Consider the following 18,433-nt stretch of genomic DNA (forward strand, 5'->3'; position numbering starts at 1 on the left):
TACCATCAAATCCCATTAGGGGGCCGGAAGTTGGCCTGATAGATCGACCACCCCAAGCGAATTGCAAAATTTCGCTCAACCAATAATGACTGAGAAAAATAAAACAACTCACTCAAAAACAATAAAAATAAATAAGAACAATGTGTAGAGAAGTGTGGAATTGCTTGATTCTTTATTGGAGGTCTTAGCCTCTATTTATATACAGAAGATTGCAAAATTATGGTAGGACTCGCGTTGCTTGCCCTCCAATTCTTTCTATATCACCATACTTTTCTAATAGAGTTCTTTCCATTGTTGAATTTTCCATACATAGAACTTGCCTTGTACAGAACTTCTTATCCGAATTTTCCTTCTACGGTAAATTCTTCAAATGGTAGGATTTGTGCATTCTTGGGCTGAATATATTTTGATCCGGCTGGGCTTGGGTAACAGGCCGGATGTTAAATACTCATATCTGGGCTGACGATAAGCTGGGCTGATGGCTTCTTGAGTCGGCCTTGATGGAATGGTCTTGGGCTGTAAATACCCTCAACTTGGGCTTGAGCATGATGGGCCTTATACGTCCTTGGCCTGTAGATACGGGTAGTGGTGACGTGTGCGTTTTCTACTGGAGGAAGTTTTTTTCCCTCCACAACGGGGATATAAGAAGTGTGTCTTAGACACTTCCTACTGAGCTTATGCTTACCCCATTATTTCTAACATTATTTCAGGACATGGAAAAGAGGTGGCGGACGACGATCCACCACGATTTTAGATGAGCACGGAGACCTATTTTATTTTTTTTGCTATCTTTTGTATTAAAACTCTCTAATATTTTATAAATGTAATATTAACTAACTCGTAAAACTTTAGTTTAATTACTATAATGTTGTAAGCCATGGACTTTTAAATTCTAACTACGCTTTTTGGACTGTAACTCGATGTAACCAAAGTATGTTCCTTGTTGGATGAGATGGAGGAATGGGATTTTGTATGTTTGTAGTCACTTTGGAGATGTGATATAATATATGTATATTGCGTTGGGACAGGATATGTTAGAATTAAGGCCCAGTGAGGCCATTGTATTTATTTTTTTTTTGTATTTCAACAGGTTGTTTAGAGACATTTTCTGTGGAGGTCATGCCGAAATTTTTTATAGATTTTTATTATTATTTTGGTATCCTTTTGGGTCGTTACAAATTTGGTATCAGAACAATGGTTCGAATACCATTAGGACGACGGGTAGAGGCCTACCTAGGATTGCATGGGGAGTTGAGTTATTTGCTTACTTGCTTAATTGTTTACGTGATGGCATGCTTATATGCTTATGTGTTAAGGTGCTTAATTATTTGAATTACATGCTTATTTGTTTAACTGCTTATATGACTACGTGCTAAGTGCTTAATGTTGTTGTATATGATTAGCATGATCATGTTTATCATTAGTTGGGTATTCTGGGACTATGAAAGGTGCTTATGTGTTTCCATTCTTGTCAAGTTATTCGTGTGAGGACTTCGTTCTCGTGCGTATTTTAGTGTCATCGTTTTTGATCTGTTTCCTTTTTCTTATAGCGTCATGGCAACACGAAGGGATCCCGGGGAAAGTTCTAGCTTCAATCCCGTGGAAAGGGATCAGGAGCAAGTTGAGGAAGATATCTTGTTGCGTGATTTGGTCCCACCAAGAGGGGGACAAGCGAGGGGGACTGTTGATCCACCTTTTCAGATGAATAGGGAACAAATTAGGTTAGCCATTCAAGAGGCTATTTTTGATGCATATCGACCGACAGGTGCGTCATCATCACAGTTTGTGCCACCACCGGCTCTACCACCACCACCACCTCCGAAGACAAATGAGCTAGATGATACTCTTTCTCACATTGCCAGGTTCGTGAAGTTGATGCCAACCTTGTTTGAGGGTGGTCCAGATCCGCTTGTTGCGGACAGTTTCCTGGATAGGGTGGAGAAGCATATTAATGCCATGAATTTGGCAACGGACAAGTTGAAGATCACATTGGCGACTTACAATTTTGTGGGCGATGCTGAGATTTAGTGGAAGACCGTTTCTCACACCCATAATCTGGATACTATGACATATGCTACATTCAAGAAGTTGTATAATGAGAAGTATTTCCAGCGCCTAAGCGGAGGGAACTAAAGAAGGAGTTTGATGGGTTAAAGCAAGGAAGTATGACAGTTACAGAGTATGAAAACAAGTTTACATCACTTTTGAGGTTTGCACCGGGAATTGCTAATGATGAAGAAGGAAAGATAGAGAAATTTGTTGATGGCCTTGATCTTATCATTAGGCCAATTGTAGCTGCTTCAGAACTGACAGAGTATGCAAAAGCAGTGGGAAAGGCTTTAGTGGTTGAGGCTGAGGGTAAGGACAACAAGGCTATCAGGGAGTCCTACAAGCACAACAGGGGTATGAGTACCTTCTTCGAAGGTCAATCAAGTAAGAAGCAGAAGTATGAGCAGTCAGGGTTCAGGGGACAACAGCCAGTTAGATCTGTACCCACAGCTTCAGTGTCCATGGGGTCTTCTAGACCGAATGTTACTTGTTTTAGATGCGGGCAGTTGGGACATTACAAGTCCCAATGCACTCAGACACAGGTAGCTCGGATGATTTGTTTCAAGTGTGGGCAGCCAGGGCATCACAAGTCCCAGTGTACTCAGATTCAGGTGGCGTCTGGTGGATGTTTCGGGTGTGGCCAGTAGGGCCATAGGGTGAAAGATTGTCCACAGCGGGGCAATGGTTTGGGCAGAGGTGAGGGTTCACAGCAGAGGCAGATGCAGTCTGCCACAGTTCAGTCAGGGTTTCGACCACCACCACCACCTCAGCCGTCTCAGCCAGCTATGTTAGCCCAGAGTTCTCGACCTGGTAGGGGAGCTTCCTCGAGTGCACCTACTCAGCAGTTTGGCTATCAGGCAGGCAGTTCTCAGGGGCAGAGGACCCAGGGTCGCGTGTTTGCACTCACTCCAGCCGAGTCACCATCCAGTTCTTCAGTTATTAGGGGTATGTTTCTTGTGTCCCATTCTTGGACTCGTGTATTGTTTGATTCTGGTGCTTCTTATTCATTCATTGCTTCATCATTTGCACGGGCATTGGGTTTAGAGGTCAGTCAGTTAGACAGACCGCTTTGTGTTGACACGCCTATCGGGGGTTCAGTTGTTCTTAGTAGAGTTTGTAGGAGTTGTTCCATCACAATTGCCGGACATGTTCTTGAGTTCGATCTTATCGTTCTCGAGATGACGGGATTTGATGTCATTCTTGGGATGGACTGGTTGTCATCCTTCAGAGCTGTCATTGATTGTTTCAGGAGCAGAGTTTCAGTGTGTACCCCGGATGGGGATTGTTTCTGTTTTGTGGGAGATCGGTGTGATCCTCTCACTCATTCATTTTATGGTATTAGGGGTCGAGATCGGCAAACATTCTTCTTGGCTAGTCTTTTCGCCGATGATGACGTTGAGTTTTATGGGGTTGATTATCCAACAGTTGTGCATGATTTTCTGGATGTGTTTCCGGAGGACTTGACTGAGTTGCCTCCACACCGAGAGGTGAAATTTGCTATTAATTTGATACCTGGTACCGCACCAATCTTTATGGCACCGTATCGTATGGCACCGATTGAATTAGAAGAATTGAAGAAACAACTTGATGGTTTGAGGATGAAAGGCTTTATCCGACCGAGTGTGTCACTGTGGGGTGCACCGGTCTTGTTCGCTAAGAAGAAAGATGGTTCTTTGAGATTGTGCATTGATTACCGAAAGTTGAATCATGCCACCATTAAGAACAAGTATCCTTTACCAAGGATAGATGATTTATTTGATCAGTTGAGGGGAGCCAGTTGTTTTTCAAAGATTGACTTGAGGTCAGGCTATTATCAGTTACGGGTTAGAGAGGAGGATATTCCAAAGACCGCATTTCGTACGCGATATAGACATTACGAGTTTCTTGTTATGCCTTTTGGTTTAACCAATGCGCCGGCGGCATTCATGGATTTAATGAACCGTGTCTTCCACGATTACTTGGATCAATTTGTGGTAGTTTTTGTGGATGATATTCTTGTGTATTCATGGACTCGGGAAGAGCACGAGGTCCATTTGGGTATAGTGTTGCAGATTCTACGGGAGCACCGTTTGTACGCCAAGTATGAAAAGTGTGAGTTTTGGCTACAAGAGGTGAAATTTTTGGGACATGTTGTCTCGGAAGGTGGGGTTTCAGTTGATCCTTCAAAAATAGAGGCAGTTTTGAGTTAGGAGCAACCCAAGAATGTCTTTGAGATCCGGAGTTTCCTTGGCCTAGTGGGTTATTATCGGAGATTTGTGAAGGATTTTTCCCGTTTGGCAGCTCCTATGACCAGATTGACCAGGAAAGGGATCAAGTTTGCATGGAATGAGGCATGTGAGTCATCCTTTCAAGAGTTGAAAACAAGGTTGACTACGGCTTCGGTGTTGGTGATACCTGAGCGTGGCTTGGGTTATGTGATCTATTGTGACGCCTCACGTGATGGTTTGGGTTGTGTACTGATGCAAGATGATAGAGTAGTGGCTTATAGGTCTCGACAGTTGAAGACTCACGAGCTTAACTACCCTACTCATGACTTAGAGTTAGCGGCAGTTGTATTTGCTTTGAAATGTTGGAGACACTATTTGTATGGTGAGAGATTTGAGGTGTTCTCGGATCACAAGAGTCTCAAGTACCTTTTCTCCCAAAAGGACTTGAACAACAGACAGAGGCAATGGGTTGAATTCTTAGAAGACTATAACTTTGAATTGCAGTATCATCCTGGCAAGGCAAATGTGGTAGCTGATGTTTTAAGCCGGAAATCTCGTGGGACTTTGGTTAGTTTAGCCATTCGGAAATGGAAAATGCTGGAAAATTTGGCTGAAATGGGATTGTATTGTTTTGATGATGATGATGATGGCAGTGAGTCAGCATTCTTGTTTAGTCTCGTGGCTCAACCCACTCTTGTTAGATGGGTGATTGAGTCACAGAGACAGGATTCAGATTTGGATGCCATTTACACTTTGATCTCCAGTGGCGAGATCGTGAAGGATTAGACCTTACATGCAGATGGAGGTCTACGGTTTAGGGGTTTGTTGGTTGTTCCTACAGTTTGTCGTGAGGACGTCTTACGGGAGTTTCATACTTCCCGCTTTGCAGTTCATCCGGGTGGTACCAAAATGTATCACAATTTGAGACGTCAGTATTGGTGGAATGGAATGAAGAATGATGTTGCACAGTTTGTAGCTAAGTGCTTTACCTGTCAGCAGGTGAAGGCCGAGCACCAGAGACCAGCTGGTTTATTGCAGCCGTTGCCGGTAGCGCAGTGGAAATGGGAGGAGATTGCAATGGATTTTGTGACAGGTCTTCCTAGGTCACGGAGGGGAAATGAAGCCGTATGGGTTATTATTGATAGATTGACCAAGACGGCTCACTTCTTGCCTATTAAGGCAACAGATGACGCAGAGACACTCGGTGTACTTTATGTGAAAGAGATTGTGAGATTGCACGGAGTTCCAGTGGCTATTGTGTCGAATAGGGATGCTAAGTTCACCTCGAAGTTCTGGGAAGGACTTCAAGCAGCGTTTGGCTCAGCGTTGCACCTTAGTACTGCATTTCATCCACAGACGGACGGCCAGTCGGAGCGTGCCATCCAGATCTTAGAGGATATGCTTCGAGCCTATGTACTTGACTTGGGTGGTAATTGGGAGGATCACCTTTCACTTATTGAGTTTGCCTACAACAATAGTTATCAGGCGAGTATTCAGATGGCTCCATTTGAGGCGTTGTATGGTAGACCTTGTAGGTCTCCTGTCTGTTGGACTGAGGTAGGCGAGACAACCGCCTTAGGACCCGACATTGTACTCGAGACTACCGAGAAGATTAAGCTGATCAGACAGAGATTGCTTACAGCTCAGAGCCGACAAAAGAGTTATGCAGATAGGCGGAGATGACCGCTATCCTTTGAGGTGGGAGACCATGTTTTTCTTCGGGTTTCTCCATGGAAGGGGTTGATGAGGTTCGGGAAGAGTGGCAAGTTGTCGCCACGATTTATTGGACCTTTTGAGATCTTTGACCGCGTAGGAGAGGTTGCCTACAGACTAGCATTGCCACCACAGATGGACAGGGTTCATAATGTCTTTCATGTGTCGATGCTACGGAAGTATGAGCCAGATCCGTCTCATATTTTGAGTTGGGTTGATGTGGACATTGATGAGGATGTTTTCTACGAAGAGGGACCAGTTCAGATTCTTGACACACAACAGAAGGTGTTGAGGAAAAAGACGATATCGTTGGTAAAGGTTCTTTGGAAGCATCATGGAGTTGAGGAGGCTACTTGGGAGCTCGAACAGGAGATTCGCTCCAAGTATCCAGAGTTGTTTTCTCCCTCAGGTATGGCCTAATTTCGGGGACGAAATCTTTTAAAGTTGGGGAGAATGTAGTGTTTATATATATAATTTAAAATAAATATTTATTTATTTACTTGTGGGGCCCGCATGAGTTTTAAGTCAATGACTTAAGAGTCATTGTAGAGCCTTTTATTCTGCTCTCTCTCTCTCTCTGCGTCTCTCGGCAGTTCTCATTTTTCTTTTCTTTTTTGCAATTTTAAGCTTTGATCTAGCTCTATCCCTTTGAAATTTGGTAGAACCTTGTGAAGCAAAGTCGGAGAGCTTGCCAAGGCCTTCAATTTGATAAGAGCCAATCATCATTTGGTGCACTCTAAGGAGTTCAAAATTCTAGGGTTCTTGGGCTTGAATTTGGGGATTTTAGGAGTTTTCACTTTCATTGAGGTAGGGGTGTTCTAATCTACAATTTCTTAGTTTTTTTTGTGAATTTTTCCCCTTAAATTTGATCCTATGCATGCTAATTTTGATTATCTAGTTTGTGGCTGAAGTATGTTGAATTAAAATGCTAAATGTGCTCCATGTGTTATTTGAATTCATATATATATGACTAGATTTATTACGGTGATTGAGCATATTTGGTGTTGACATATTGAATGTCCTAAGATTATGTATTTTATTTATTTATTTATTGCTTTGAAAGAAAATGATGCTATGGTCAATAAATAAATAAAAGAAATGATTGCTTAGAAATTTCTATTAAATTGTGATAATGATGTAAATGAAATGTGTGAGAGCCTATGGTTGAATTGATAAATCGAAACATGCACATTCATGCATTCATTGGGAAAGAGAAATATATATATATATATATATATATATATATGTATATATTTTGATCAAACGAAATTATATATATATATATATATATATATGTATATATTTTGATCAAACGAAATTATTTTTGGGAAAATATTTTTTTAAAGGAGTTTGCGAAAACCGGACGCCTAGTGGTCCGTGGTGTTAGTGTAGTCTAGAAGGGATCATGGTTGAACTAACTAGGCCGGATGCGACGCCTTGGAGGTGCCTTGTGGTCGTGGATAGTTAATCAACCCTCCATTCGTGACGCCTTGGAGGTGCCTTGGGTCGGATTACACTAACGGTTTTGGAAGTTGAAACGGAAATGTTTCGAAAAATGGGGAGTAACATTTGCATATTACACTTCATGACATTGTGGTTAACTTGTGATTGGGTGGTATTTGTTACATACTTGTTATTGTATTTGAGAGTGTGCGTTTCCTTATAGCATGATCCCTTTCACTTTTTATCTATTCATTGTATGGATTCACGGGAATATAAGAAGTGTGTCTTAGACACTTCTTACTGAGCTTATGCTCACCCCATTATTTCTAACATTTTTCAGGACATAGAAAAGAGGTGGCGGACGACGATCCACCACGATTTTAGACGAGCACGAAGACCTATTTTATTTTTTTTGCTATCTTTTGTATTAAAACTCTCTAATATTTTGTAAATGTAATATTAACTAACTCGTAAAACTTTAGTTTAATTATTATAATGTTGTAAGCCATGGACTTTTAAATTCTAACTACGCTTTTTGGACTGTAACTCGATGTAACTAAAGTATGTTCCTTGTTGGATGAGATGGAGGAATGGGATTTTGTATGTTTGTAGTCACTTTGGAGATGTGATATAATATATGTATATTGCGTTGGGACATGATATGTTAAAATTAAGGCCCAGTGAGGCCATTGTATTTATTTTTTTTGTATTTCAACAGGTTGTTTAGAGACATTTTCTGCGGAGGTCATACCGAAATTTTTTATAGATTTTTATTATTATTTTGGTATCCTTTTGAGTCGTTACATACACCCTAGTTTACTTGTCATTAGGTAGAAAATCTACACTTGATTAATCAATCCATCATCATGATTGAAATTTGTGTTAACCATTGATATGTGCTCTCATTGGATGCATTTGTGGATTGGTGAGATAGGTTAAACCTCAAGATTGGTGTGTTGTTCTACACTTAGTTTACTTGTTGGTTAGGTAGACAATGCATTTCAAATGAATTAGATGATCATACTTACATATGCAAATTGTGCTAGTGATTGTAGATACATTTAAATTGCAACAATGTTCTCCCCATTAATGAAAAACAAATGATTAATTGCATGAACTTAGTGGTGATTCCAATAAACCCTAAAAACTCTCTTCTATATCTTAAACCCCTAACTCTAACTTAGTTTATTTTAATTGCATTTTAATTTAATTGTTCACTAACTTAATCAACCAACCATCAGTTTTATTCTTTCTCTCTTTTATGATAATCACTTGTTAAAACCAATTGTCTTATTTAAATCCAAGCCAAAAGTCTCCGGTCACTACTTTATTATAGTAATAGTAATTTTCATAAATATAAATTTGACTATTTGATAATTCTTTTAGGAAGGCTTTTCCTAAACAAAACATTTCATTTTGACTAAAGGAAAAACGACCCCCACAGAGGGTTTTGATCAGCATGTTGTATTGTTACCCCACTTTCCTGGGTGAGACAAAGATGCTCTTGTTTTTTTTATTCTACTTGAATCTTGTAAAATCAACATGCTTGAACAACTTTTATAAGCACAACTGAGAGAGAGAGAGAACTAGACTGGCAATGAAGATGGGAATAAAATGGAGGGAGAGAAGCAGATTGAAACTTGAAATGGCCATAATAAAAGTCATTTCAGAAGTAAGGAAGTCCCACATCGAAAAGTACAACCGATAAGAAGCATAATCCCTTGGTATATAAAGCAAGCATCCCCAAGTCGTATAATCACGCAGCCGTGTGTTGAGCACAGAGCGAACTATTCTTTCGCCTTTTACTAAAGAATACCGTGTGCTCGTCACAATAAACGGCATACGCCCATTTTTGGAGGGGGGTTTTCCTTTGGAAACTCTCCCACTAATTCTTAGTTATAAGAGTGTTCTCTACCAGCAATTGTGTGTTCATTGTTGGAATTATGGTTTTTTAATTGAAAACTTCGTTAAATGATGTTGATGAATGGCGTAAAAAGCCAACATGCTGAGCTCCTCATAATACGAGTTCATTAATAAAGAAAGTCTTCAGATTAAACTTCTGACACTGAACGGTAGATTTTGAGGAAGCATGTAAACTGTTCGGTTAAATGCCTTAAATGCCTGAAAGAGACATGGTAACATGACATTTTCTGGTGGGTGCACTCTAATGGGTTGGTGAAGATAGCATTCAAATTTGTTTTACTGATGAGGAATGAAAACCAGTGGCTTGATTGCATCGAAATTGTTGCCTTTTTGCGTGCATATGCTGGTGTGGGGTCTCTGGAAATTGACACATTGTTTCTCATACGAACTCAGTTCAGATCTTTGGCATATATGCTAACTACCCTTGGTTGTTGATTAGCACAGAATTGTATTCGAAATGACCGAGGTTGGGTGGAGACAGGATGGCTTGATTGATAGACTAATGTTGGTTGCATGGCATGATTTAGCCTCATGGAATTCTTTGACTGACAGCTCTATCCAAGGTATTGAACATATGCTTTTTTTAAAGAGTAGTATTAAACATATTCATTCAAGTTGCATATATGTTAACTACCCTTGATTGTTCATATGCTTGTTTCATTCAAGTTGCATATTCCTTTTCCTTTATTTTCTTCCATAATTTTATAACAAAAATAAGATACGGTTTCCTTCCATTTCCTTTCCTCTCCTTCCATTTCTGTCAAACCAAACTGACCCTTAAGCTTAGTGATTGGATATGTAAATTCATTTCTGAACTATGAAAGTTGGAGATTCAAATAAGTTAATCTTTCGTGAAATGAAAAATAAATGCAATATTAGAAGTATAAACATTGTAATAAAAGGACATTAGTCAGTTCTGTCTCGCCACAGCAGAGGTTGTAATAAAAGGACATCACATTACTCAGTTCTGTCCAGCCACAGTAGGGTCCCTGGGATGTAGGACTCAATAAAGGCCAAAATAACTGCTACAGGCTCAAAATCGAGCAAGTAGCACCGACGCTCAACGTTTTAAAAATTGAATCAGGCAACAAGCCTCAGGTATAGACGTAATAGTAATAGTCCAACTCAGTACTTTCTTTTGAGGGCTCTTTTAGTTGGTATGACATGATTTTTCACTACTGTGTTGTCTACAAATGATTTCTGTGGCTAAACATGTAGTGGATGCATAAAGGATATAGAAGTCTATGTTTTATTTAGAAACAACAATCCATTTATAAAGAAAATCTTTTCCCAATACAGTTTCTGGACTTAAAAGGCCATGTTACATAGTGTAGAAAGAATGAGTCGAAATGGGTTTAGACGTAGGCCCGACCTAAACTTGAAAACTCATTTTCCTTCTTCTGTGGGGGTTGGTATTAGCATTGAATTGAGCTGAGCACGGTCAAGCCTGCATTGCTTGATTCAGATCCTGTAATCTACTAATGACCCATTCAAGCGCCGACAGCTACAGCAGCTTAAGACCAATTTCCTTTTGCTGACCCACAACTGAGTATTAGGTGGTGTCTTAATGAAAATTGATCGTGCAACAGATATTGTACTCTTATGGTCAATGCGTTCTAGAAATGCTCAAACAGTGTGAAAACGTAGATGGGAAGGAAGGGAAAGTTTATGGGTAGTGGATAAAAATGGAAATCCGTGGCTGTCACCATTTTTTTTTGTCTGGCCCTCCACAGCAAGAAACTAATGGCTACATGTAGAGTAATCTCAGCTCTACACCCTCGAATTAGAGTTGACCATATTTGAACCCATGTTAAAATCAACTTCTACTTTGGTTATGTTTCATTAGTGTTACTGCCCTTGTTTGGTTAATTAGGATACAATATTGTTGTCGTTTGTTGGTGATTGTACCGGTTAAAGTCATCGGATCAGTATAGGGGTAGTGTTCTTCAATTGTGTGTTTTAGTGCAACTGTCTGGCGGAGAGTAAGACTAAGAGACAGTATTTCATATCGGGATTTATTTTTTATATTGTATGACAATCTTTCAAATCCAAATAGTTCATTAAAAAGAAAACCAAGCTTACTTGACATAATTTTGCAATTTCAGCCCAGGTTAGTGGTTAACGGATGATCTGCATAAAATTAATTAATTCTAACCCCATAAATATAATATGTTACAAATACATAATGTTACAAGTTTGTTGATACCAGTGTTGGGTTTAAATCACAAATTAGAATAAAAGTTTACCTTGATCTTGATTTCCTTACGCAGGACTATAATGATGTGAAGACGAGCCCAAGCTATATTGATATAAGAGTCAGTTGGATTAATCGAGTCTACTCTGCAAATCTACCTATTTCATTCTTACTCTTTGTGCTAGCTAGTTTTAAACGAGTCAAATTAGTTTTCTGGCACTAGAATCACTGTTTTACATCTTCAATGGTGTCTTTGGCTTAGTACCAAGGGTAGACAATATTGGAAGTTTCTGATGAAGGACCAGTACTATTAGCTGTCCTTGATGACTGAGTGAATTTAAGACCTGCTCTCTATTTCAAATTCTTCGCACATGAATTCAGGTGTGCTTCCAACTCTCTTGTCACAAAACATTAATTACCAGCTTTCTTGGATTTAATTTCCATTTGAAATCTGTTAGTTAAGCTTACAAGTTGGCCAAATGTCAGAATAATGATCTCTATTGTTGATTGTGTGAAGGGTAGCGGCCCGAATTTTGTTTTAACCCAGGTCACAGTGCGACCTATTTCCCACCCAAAAATGGGCAATAGATTGTTGTTTTTCGCATACTGAAATCTTTCGTTGGATCTTCACTTTGGACGTAGGTTTACGCCGAACCACGTAAATTTGTGTTCTTTTTAGTGTGACGTGTTAACTTTTCTTTCATGATTCTTGATTCAAGGTATTTGTCGCAAGAGATTGCTACAATCATGAAATGCAAATACACATCAGCGAAGAGTCCTAATAAGATATACAGAACATGTAGGTTAAATAATGCTGATGTGTTATTAGGTTTCTCACTTTAAAAATTTGTTTCACTCTCTAATTGGAACTTCGATCATGCAGTGTGTGTTTAAAATACAATAAACAGTTCACCAAAAGCAACTTTAACAAGAAGTAAAAACTCAATGCAAGGTTGATTGAGCTGGTTTTAGTATCATGGAAAAACTCTATTACTGATGAAAATAATAATTTGCTCAGGTTCATGTGGAACTTGCGGGAACCTTATTAAGCACTAACATATTAAATCTAACTTTATTTTTCACAGATCATTGCATACTGTAACAACACTTGTATTCTAGAAGCTATAAGTAAATTGCAACACAGATGAAAAATAAAGGAAAAAATAAGAAAAGGAAACAAAAAATATATATATATATATATATATATATATATATCAATACATGTAGCATTCTAATAAAATGCTAGTCAAATCTAATTAAATGTAGCGTTCTAATAAAACTTAGGCATTCATCATTGATCCAACCTTACTTCTCTATAAAAGGGTTGTCCAGGGTTTTAGGAGGGTAGCTGTTTATGCAATCTTTCCAGACATTTTCATCCTTCATGTCTTTCATTACCTTCCACACAATTATTGCATTTAAAACTGTCTCCAAAGCTCAACATCGGAATTTGGTCACCTTTCTTGAGCCTTTTCTTTGCCTCCATGTAACCTAAAACATACCACAGGCCATCAGCTGATGTGTTACCAAAGTGATGAAGCGCCATTCTAGCTGGTTCAAGATCATAGTCGCTGAGACCTAGACTTTTGCCGACCTCATCAATAACAGCTCGTCCACCCGGGGTGTATACAGAAGTGTTCGATACTGTTCTTGAGACTTGAACCTGCTCGAAGTCCTTCCAGAGTGGGATTACTCATCTTTTTCCACTGGCTAGATACTTTTACATGACGAAGTAGTTCCAGTAGCGGTACAACTTTAGGTACCAACACTTTTAGGTTGGTTGCATGGCATGATTTAGCTTCATGGAATTCTTTGACTGACGGCTCTATCCAAGGTATTAAACATATGCTTTTTTTAAAGAGAAGTATTAAACATATTCATTCAAGTTGCATATATGACAACTACCCTTGGTTGTTCATATGCCTGTTTCATTCAAGTTGCATATTCCTTTTCCTTTATATTCTTCCATAATTTTTTAACCAAAAATAAAAAATAAAAAAAGACGGTTTCCTTCCATTTCCTTTCCTCTCCTTCCATTTCTCTCAAACCAAACTAACCCTTAAGCTTAGTGATTGGATATGTAAATTCATTTCTGAACTATGAAAGTTAGTAGATTCAAATAAGTTCTTCTTTTGTGAAATGAAAATAAATGCAATATTAGACGTATAAACATTGTAATAAAAGGACATTAGTCAGTTCTATCCCACCACAGCAGGGTCCCTGGGACGTAGGACTCAATATGGGCCAAAATAACTGCTATAGGCTCAAAATCGCGCAAGTACCACCAATGCTCAACCTTTTATAAATTGAATCAGGCAACAAGCCTCAGGTATAGACGTTGTAATAGTAATAGTTCAAGTTGTTCAACTCAGTAATTTCTTTGAAGGGTCTTTTAGGTGATTGACATGATTTTTCACTACTGTGTTGTCTGCAAATTAATGATTTCTGTGGCTAAACATGTAGTGGATGCATAAAGGATATAGAAGTCTATGTTTTATTTAGAAACAACAATCTATTTATAAAGAAAATCTTAACCCAATACAGTTTCTGGACTTAAAAGCCCATGTTACATAGTGTAGAAAGAACGAGTCAAAATGGGTTTAGACGTAGGCCCGACCTATACTTGAAAACTCATTTTCCTTCTTCTGTGGGGTTGGTTTAGCATTGAATTGAGCTGAGCACGGTCAAGCCTGCATTGCTTGATTCAGATCCTGTAATCTACTAATGACCCATTCAAGTGCAGACAGCTACAGCAGCTTTAGACCAATTTCCTTTTGCTGACCCACAACTGAGTATTAGGTGGTTTCTTAATGAAAATTGATTGTGCAACAGATATATTGTACTCTTATGGTCAATGCATTCTAGAAATGCTCAAACAGTGTGAAAACATGGATGGGAAGGAAGGGAAAGTTTATGGCTGGTGGATAAAAAAGGAAATCCGTGGGTGTCACCATTTTTTTTTTTTTTTTTTTTTTTTTTTTGGGTCTGGCCCTCCACAGCAAGAGACTAATGGCTACATGTAATCTCAGCTCTACACACTCGAATTAGAGTTGACCATATTTGAACCCATGTTAAAATCAACTTCTACTTTGGTTATGTTTCATTAGTGTTACTGCCCTTGTTTGGTTAATTAGGATACAATATTGTTGTGATTTGTTGGTGATTGTATCGGTTAAAGTCGTCGGAGCAGTATAGGGGTAGTGTTCTTCAATTGTGTGTTCTAGTGCAACTGTCTGGCGGAGAGTAAGACTAAAAGACAGTATTTCATATTGGGATTTATTTTTTATATTATATGACAATCTTTCAAATCCAGATAGTTCATTAAAAAGAGAACCAAGCTTACTTGACATAATGTTGCAATTTCAGCTCAGGTTAGTCAGGGTTAACGGATGATCTGCATAAAATTAATTAATTCTAACCCCATAAATATAACAAATTATGTTACAAGTACATAATTTTACAAGTTTGTTGATACCAGTGTGGGTTTAAATCACAAATTAGAATAAAAGTTGACCTTGATCTTGATTTCCTTACACAGGACTATAATGATGCGAAGACAAGCCCAAGCTGTATTTATATAAGAGTCAGTTGGATTAATCAAGTCTACTCTGCAAATCTACTTATTTCATTCTTATTCTTTGTGCTAGCTAGCTTTAAACAAGTTAAATTAGTTTTCAGGCACTAGAATCACTGTTTTACATCTTCAATGGTGTCTTTGAACCGTTAAAACCTACAAATTTAGTACTCGTACATGGTCATTTTCTATTGAATAGGTGGCCATGGTTAGTATTTTTCTTTTCTTCATTGGAAGTTATCAAATAATTAGTACAAATAAATTATCATGTGGCCTGACTTGGTTAGATAATTCTGTTTCTCTTCTGTTACTGATTATAGAATTGCTTGATTTCTCAGCAGTTTGCTCGTGGCATAAGTAATTATTGTCACTGTCATAAGCGATAGCTGTTTGTAGATGTAGTAACCAAACATGGAGCAGTGTTGGAGAGGCTTCGCACCAAGGGTAGACAGTATTGGAAGTTTGTGATGAAGGACCAGTATTAGCTGTCCTTGATGACAGAGTGAATTTAAGACCTGCTCTCTATTTCGAACTCTTCGCACATGGCTTCAGGTATGCTTCCCACTCTCTTGTCACATAACATTAATTACCAGCTTTCATGGATTGAATTTCCATTTGAAATTTGCTAGTTAAGTTTACAAGTTGGCCAAAGGTCAGAACAATGATCTCTATTGTTGATTGTGTGAAGGGTAGTGGCCCAAATTTTGTTTTGACCCGGGTCGCAGTGCGACCTAGTTCTGACCCAAAAATGGGCAATAGATTGTTGTTTTTCGCATAATGAAATCTTTCGTCGGATCTTCACCGTGAACCTAGGCTTACACTGAACCATGTAAATTTTTGTGTTCTTTGTGTGTGGCGTGTTTACTTTTCTATCGTGATTCTTGATTGAATTCTTGGTTCTAGGTATTTGTCGCATCAGATTACTACAATCATGAAATGCAAATACACATCAGTGAAGAGTCCTAATAAGATATACAGAACATTGTAGGTTAATAAGGCTGATGTGTTATTAGGTTGCTCACTTTAAAAATATATTTCATGCTCTAATTGGAGCTTTGATCATGCAGTGTGTGTTTAAAATACAATAATCAGTTCGCCAAAAGCAACTTAAACAAGAAGTAAACACTCAATGCAAGGTTGACTGAGCTGATTTTAGTGTCATGAAAAAACTCCATTTCTGATAGAAAATAATAATTTACTCAGGTTCATGTAGAAATTACGGGAACCTTATTAAGCATTAACATATTAAATGTAACTTTATTTTTCACAAAGCACTGCATACTGTTACAACACTCGTATTCTAGAAGCTGTAAGTAAATTGCAACACAGATGAAAAATAAAGGCAAAAGTAAGAAAAGGAAACCAAAAAAAAATTAAAATACATGAAGTAGACACTGGTGAAGACCCTGAGAATTGGCTTCAAGTCAAATCTAAAGAAATGTAGTAGGCATTCTGATAAAACTTAGGCATTCATCATTGATCCAACCATACTTCTCCATAAAAGGGTTGTCCAGGGTTTTAGGAGGGTAGCTGTCTATGCAATCTTTCCAGACATTTTCATCCTTCATGTCTTTCATTACCTCCCACACACAATTATTGCATTTAAAACCGGCTCCCAAGCTCAACATCAGAATTTGGTCACCTTTCTTGAGCCTTCTCTTTGCCTCCATGTAACCTAAAACGTACCACAGGCCACCAGCTGATGTGTTACCAAAGCGATGAAGCGCCATTCTAGCTGGTTCAAGAGCATAGTCGCTGAGACCTAGACTTTTGCCAACCTCATCAATAACAGCACGTCCACCCGGGTGTATACAGAAGTGTTCGATACTGTTCTTGAGACTTGAACCTGCTTTAAGTCCTTCCAGAGTGGGATCACTCTTCTTTTTCCACTGGCTAGATACTTTTACATGACGAAGTAGTTCCAGTAGTGGTACCACTTTAGGTACCAACACTTTTAGGTTCCTGGTTAATGCTTGAGCAGCTGCTCTTGTGAGGCCTTTGGTGAGACGAAAACCTAGGCAGCCGCGATCATCTTCCAGTTGCATGCAACATCCATATGCTTCATCGTTTGAGCCAAGATGGGTACGTACCATATGCTTCAACTTCAAAATGGCTCTATGCTTTAGAGCTCTATTGTTTGTAAAGAGCATCGAACAACCACCTGAACGGAACAGACAGTTAGAGAGCATCATAGATCTTTCTTTGCCACAATACCAGTTTGGTCCCATGGACTCTGTGCTCACAACAACAGCAAATGATTCCTTGTGAGACTTGAACAATTGCTGAACAAGGTCGATGGCAATAAGGCTTGCACTGCAGCCCATTCCTGCAAGATTGAAGGCCTTAATGTCAGCCTTCATCTTGTAACGGTTTACTATGCGAGATGTTAGAGATGGCACAGTAGAGAGTAAGGACACATTCACGACAAGTATGTCGATTTCTGATGGAGAAATCCCCGACCTAGCAAAGAGCTTATCGAGTGTGTCGAACAAGATTTCGTCCATCTCTGATAGCGCTTCAACAAGATTAGGACATTCTTCTCGACCCAAGATGACATTTCTTGGGCTGTAAGTTTCTTCACCAATGCCAGAACTGATGATGGTTCGTAAGAGAAACCTGTATTCTTCCAAGCCTAGGTTCTTGTTGCGCAGGACAATGCTTGCGCATGACTCAGTGTCTAGCCTCCTATCCTCGGTGGCCTTGTAGCATACATAATCAATCATGTAGCAGCATTGATCCCTCCACTGGAGGACCAACTTGAAGAGTTGAAAGATAACATAGAAGAGAGGAAGCAAATAGATTATCATGAGCTCCATTTGCGGAGAGAGAAAGGAAGCTTAGAGAGAGAGAAAGGGAGAGGGGGAGGGAGAGAGATCAAATAAACATATAACTTCTGCATAGGAAAGAATCCTTTGCATCTCCTTATAAAGTGGATTGGCAATGGATAATTTACACCCATGGCCCACCTTTAACACATGCTGGTCATATTTAATCAGATCCAGGCTGTCCATTGTCAATTTTCACTGCCTGTACTTTTCAAGATTTGAAGTCTACCTACCTCATATTGTTACCATAATGGCAAGGGTCCTCAGTTCCCACTGTTTCTACTGCACACCAGTTTGGTAATTAAAACAGCTTTAATCAAGTAGAGCATGCCACCAGGTCTCAGTAAGGTACTATGAGGTCCATTTCCTTGTATTGGTGAATTGAAGAATCATTGCCATCATTTAATGAGTGATGAGAACTCGAACTCAGATCCTATCCTGCATGTGCTCAGCAACATGTTATGCACTGGGTAAGCACAGCAACGTGCTATGCACAGACAGGGTG

General features: G+C 39.1%; 1 protein-coding gene and 1 non-coding gene across 2 annotated transcripts; one reads left to right on the forward strand and one right to left on the reverse strand.

The window, feature by feature from the left end:
- The first annotated feature begins 9,174 nt into the window (after positions 1 to 9,174).
- On the forward strand, positions 9,175 to 9,291 carry LOC132315135 (U5 spliceosomal RNA). The gene has a single exon (XR_009483572.1). It is a non-coding gene; the product is annotated as a U5 spliceosomal RNA (small nuclear RNA).
- A 7,039-nt stretch (positions 9,292 to 16,330) lies between these two features.
- LOC132311996 (3-ketoacyl-CoA synthase 19) lies at positions 16,331 to 18,010 on the reverse strand. Its single transcript, XM_059810197.1, has one exon. It carries the CDS (start codon positions 17,917 to 17,919, stop codon positions 16,534 to 16,536), a length of 1,386 nt encoding a protein of 461 aa, XP_059666180.1. The 5' UTR covers positions 17,920 to 18,010; the 3' UTR covers positions 16,331 to 16,533.
- Positions 18,011 to 18,433: the final 423 nt, after the last annotated feature.

This window comes from Cornus florida, unplaced genomic scaffold (genome assembly GCF_030987335.1).
Source record: "Cornus florida cultivar Cherokee Brave unplaced genomic scaffold, ASM3098733v1 CherokeeBrave_3.0.0_Hap2_Chr06, whole genome shotgun sequence".
Taxonomy (NCBI): Eukaryota; Viridiplantae; Streptophyta; class Magnoliopsida; order Cornales; family Cornaceae; genus Cornus; species Cornus florida.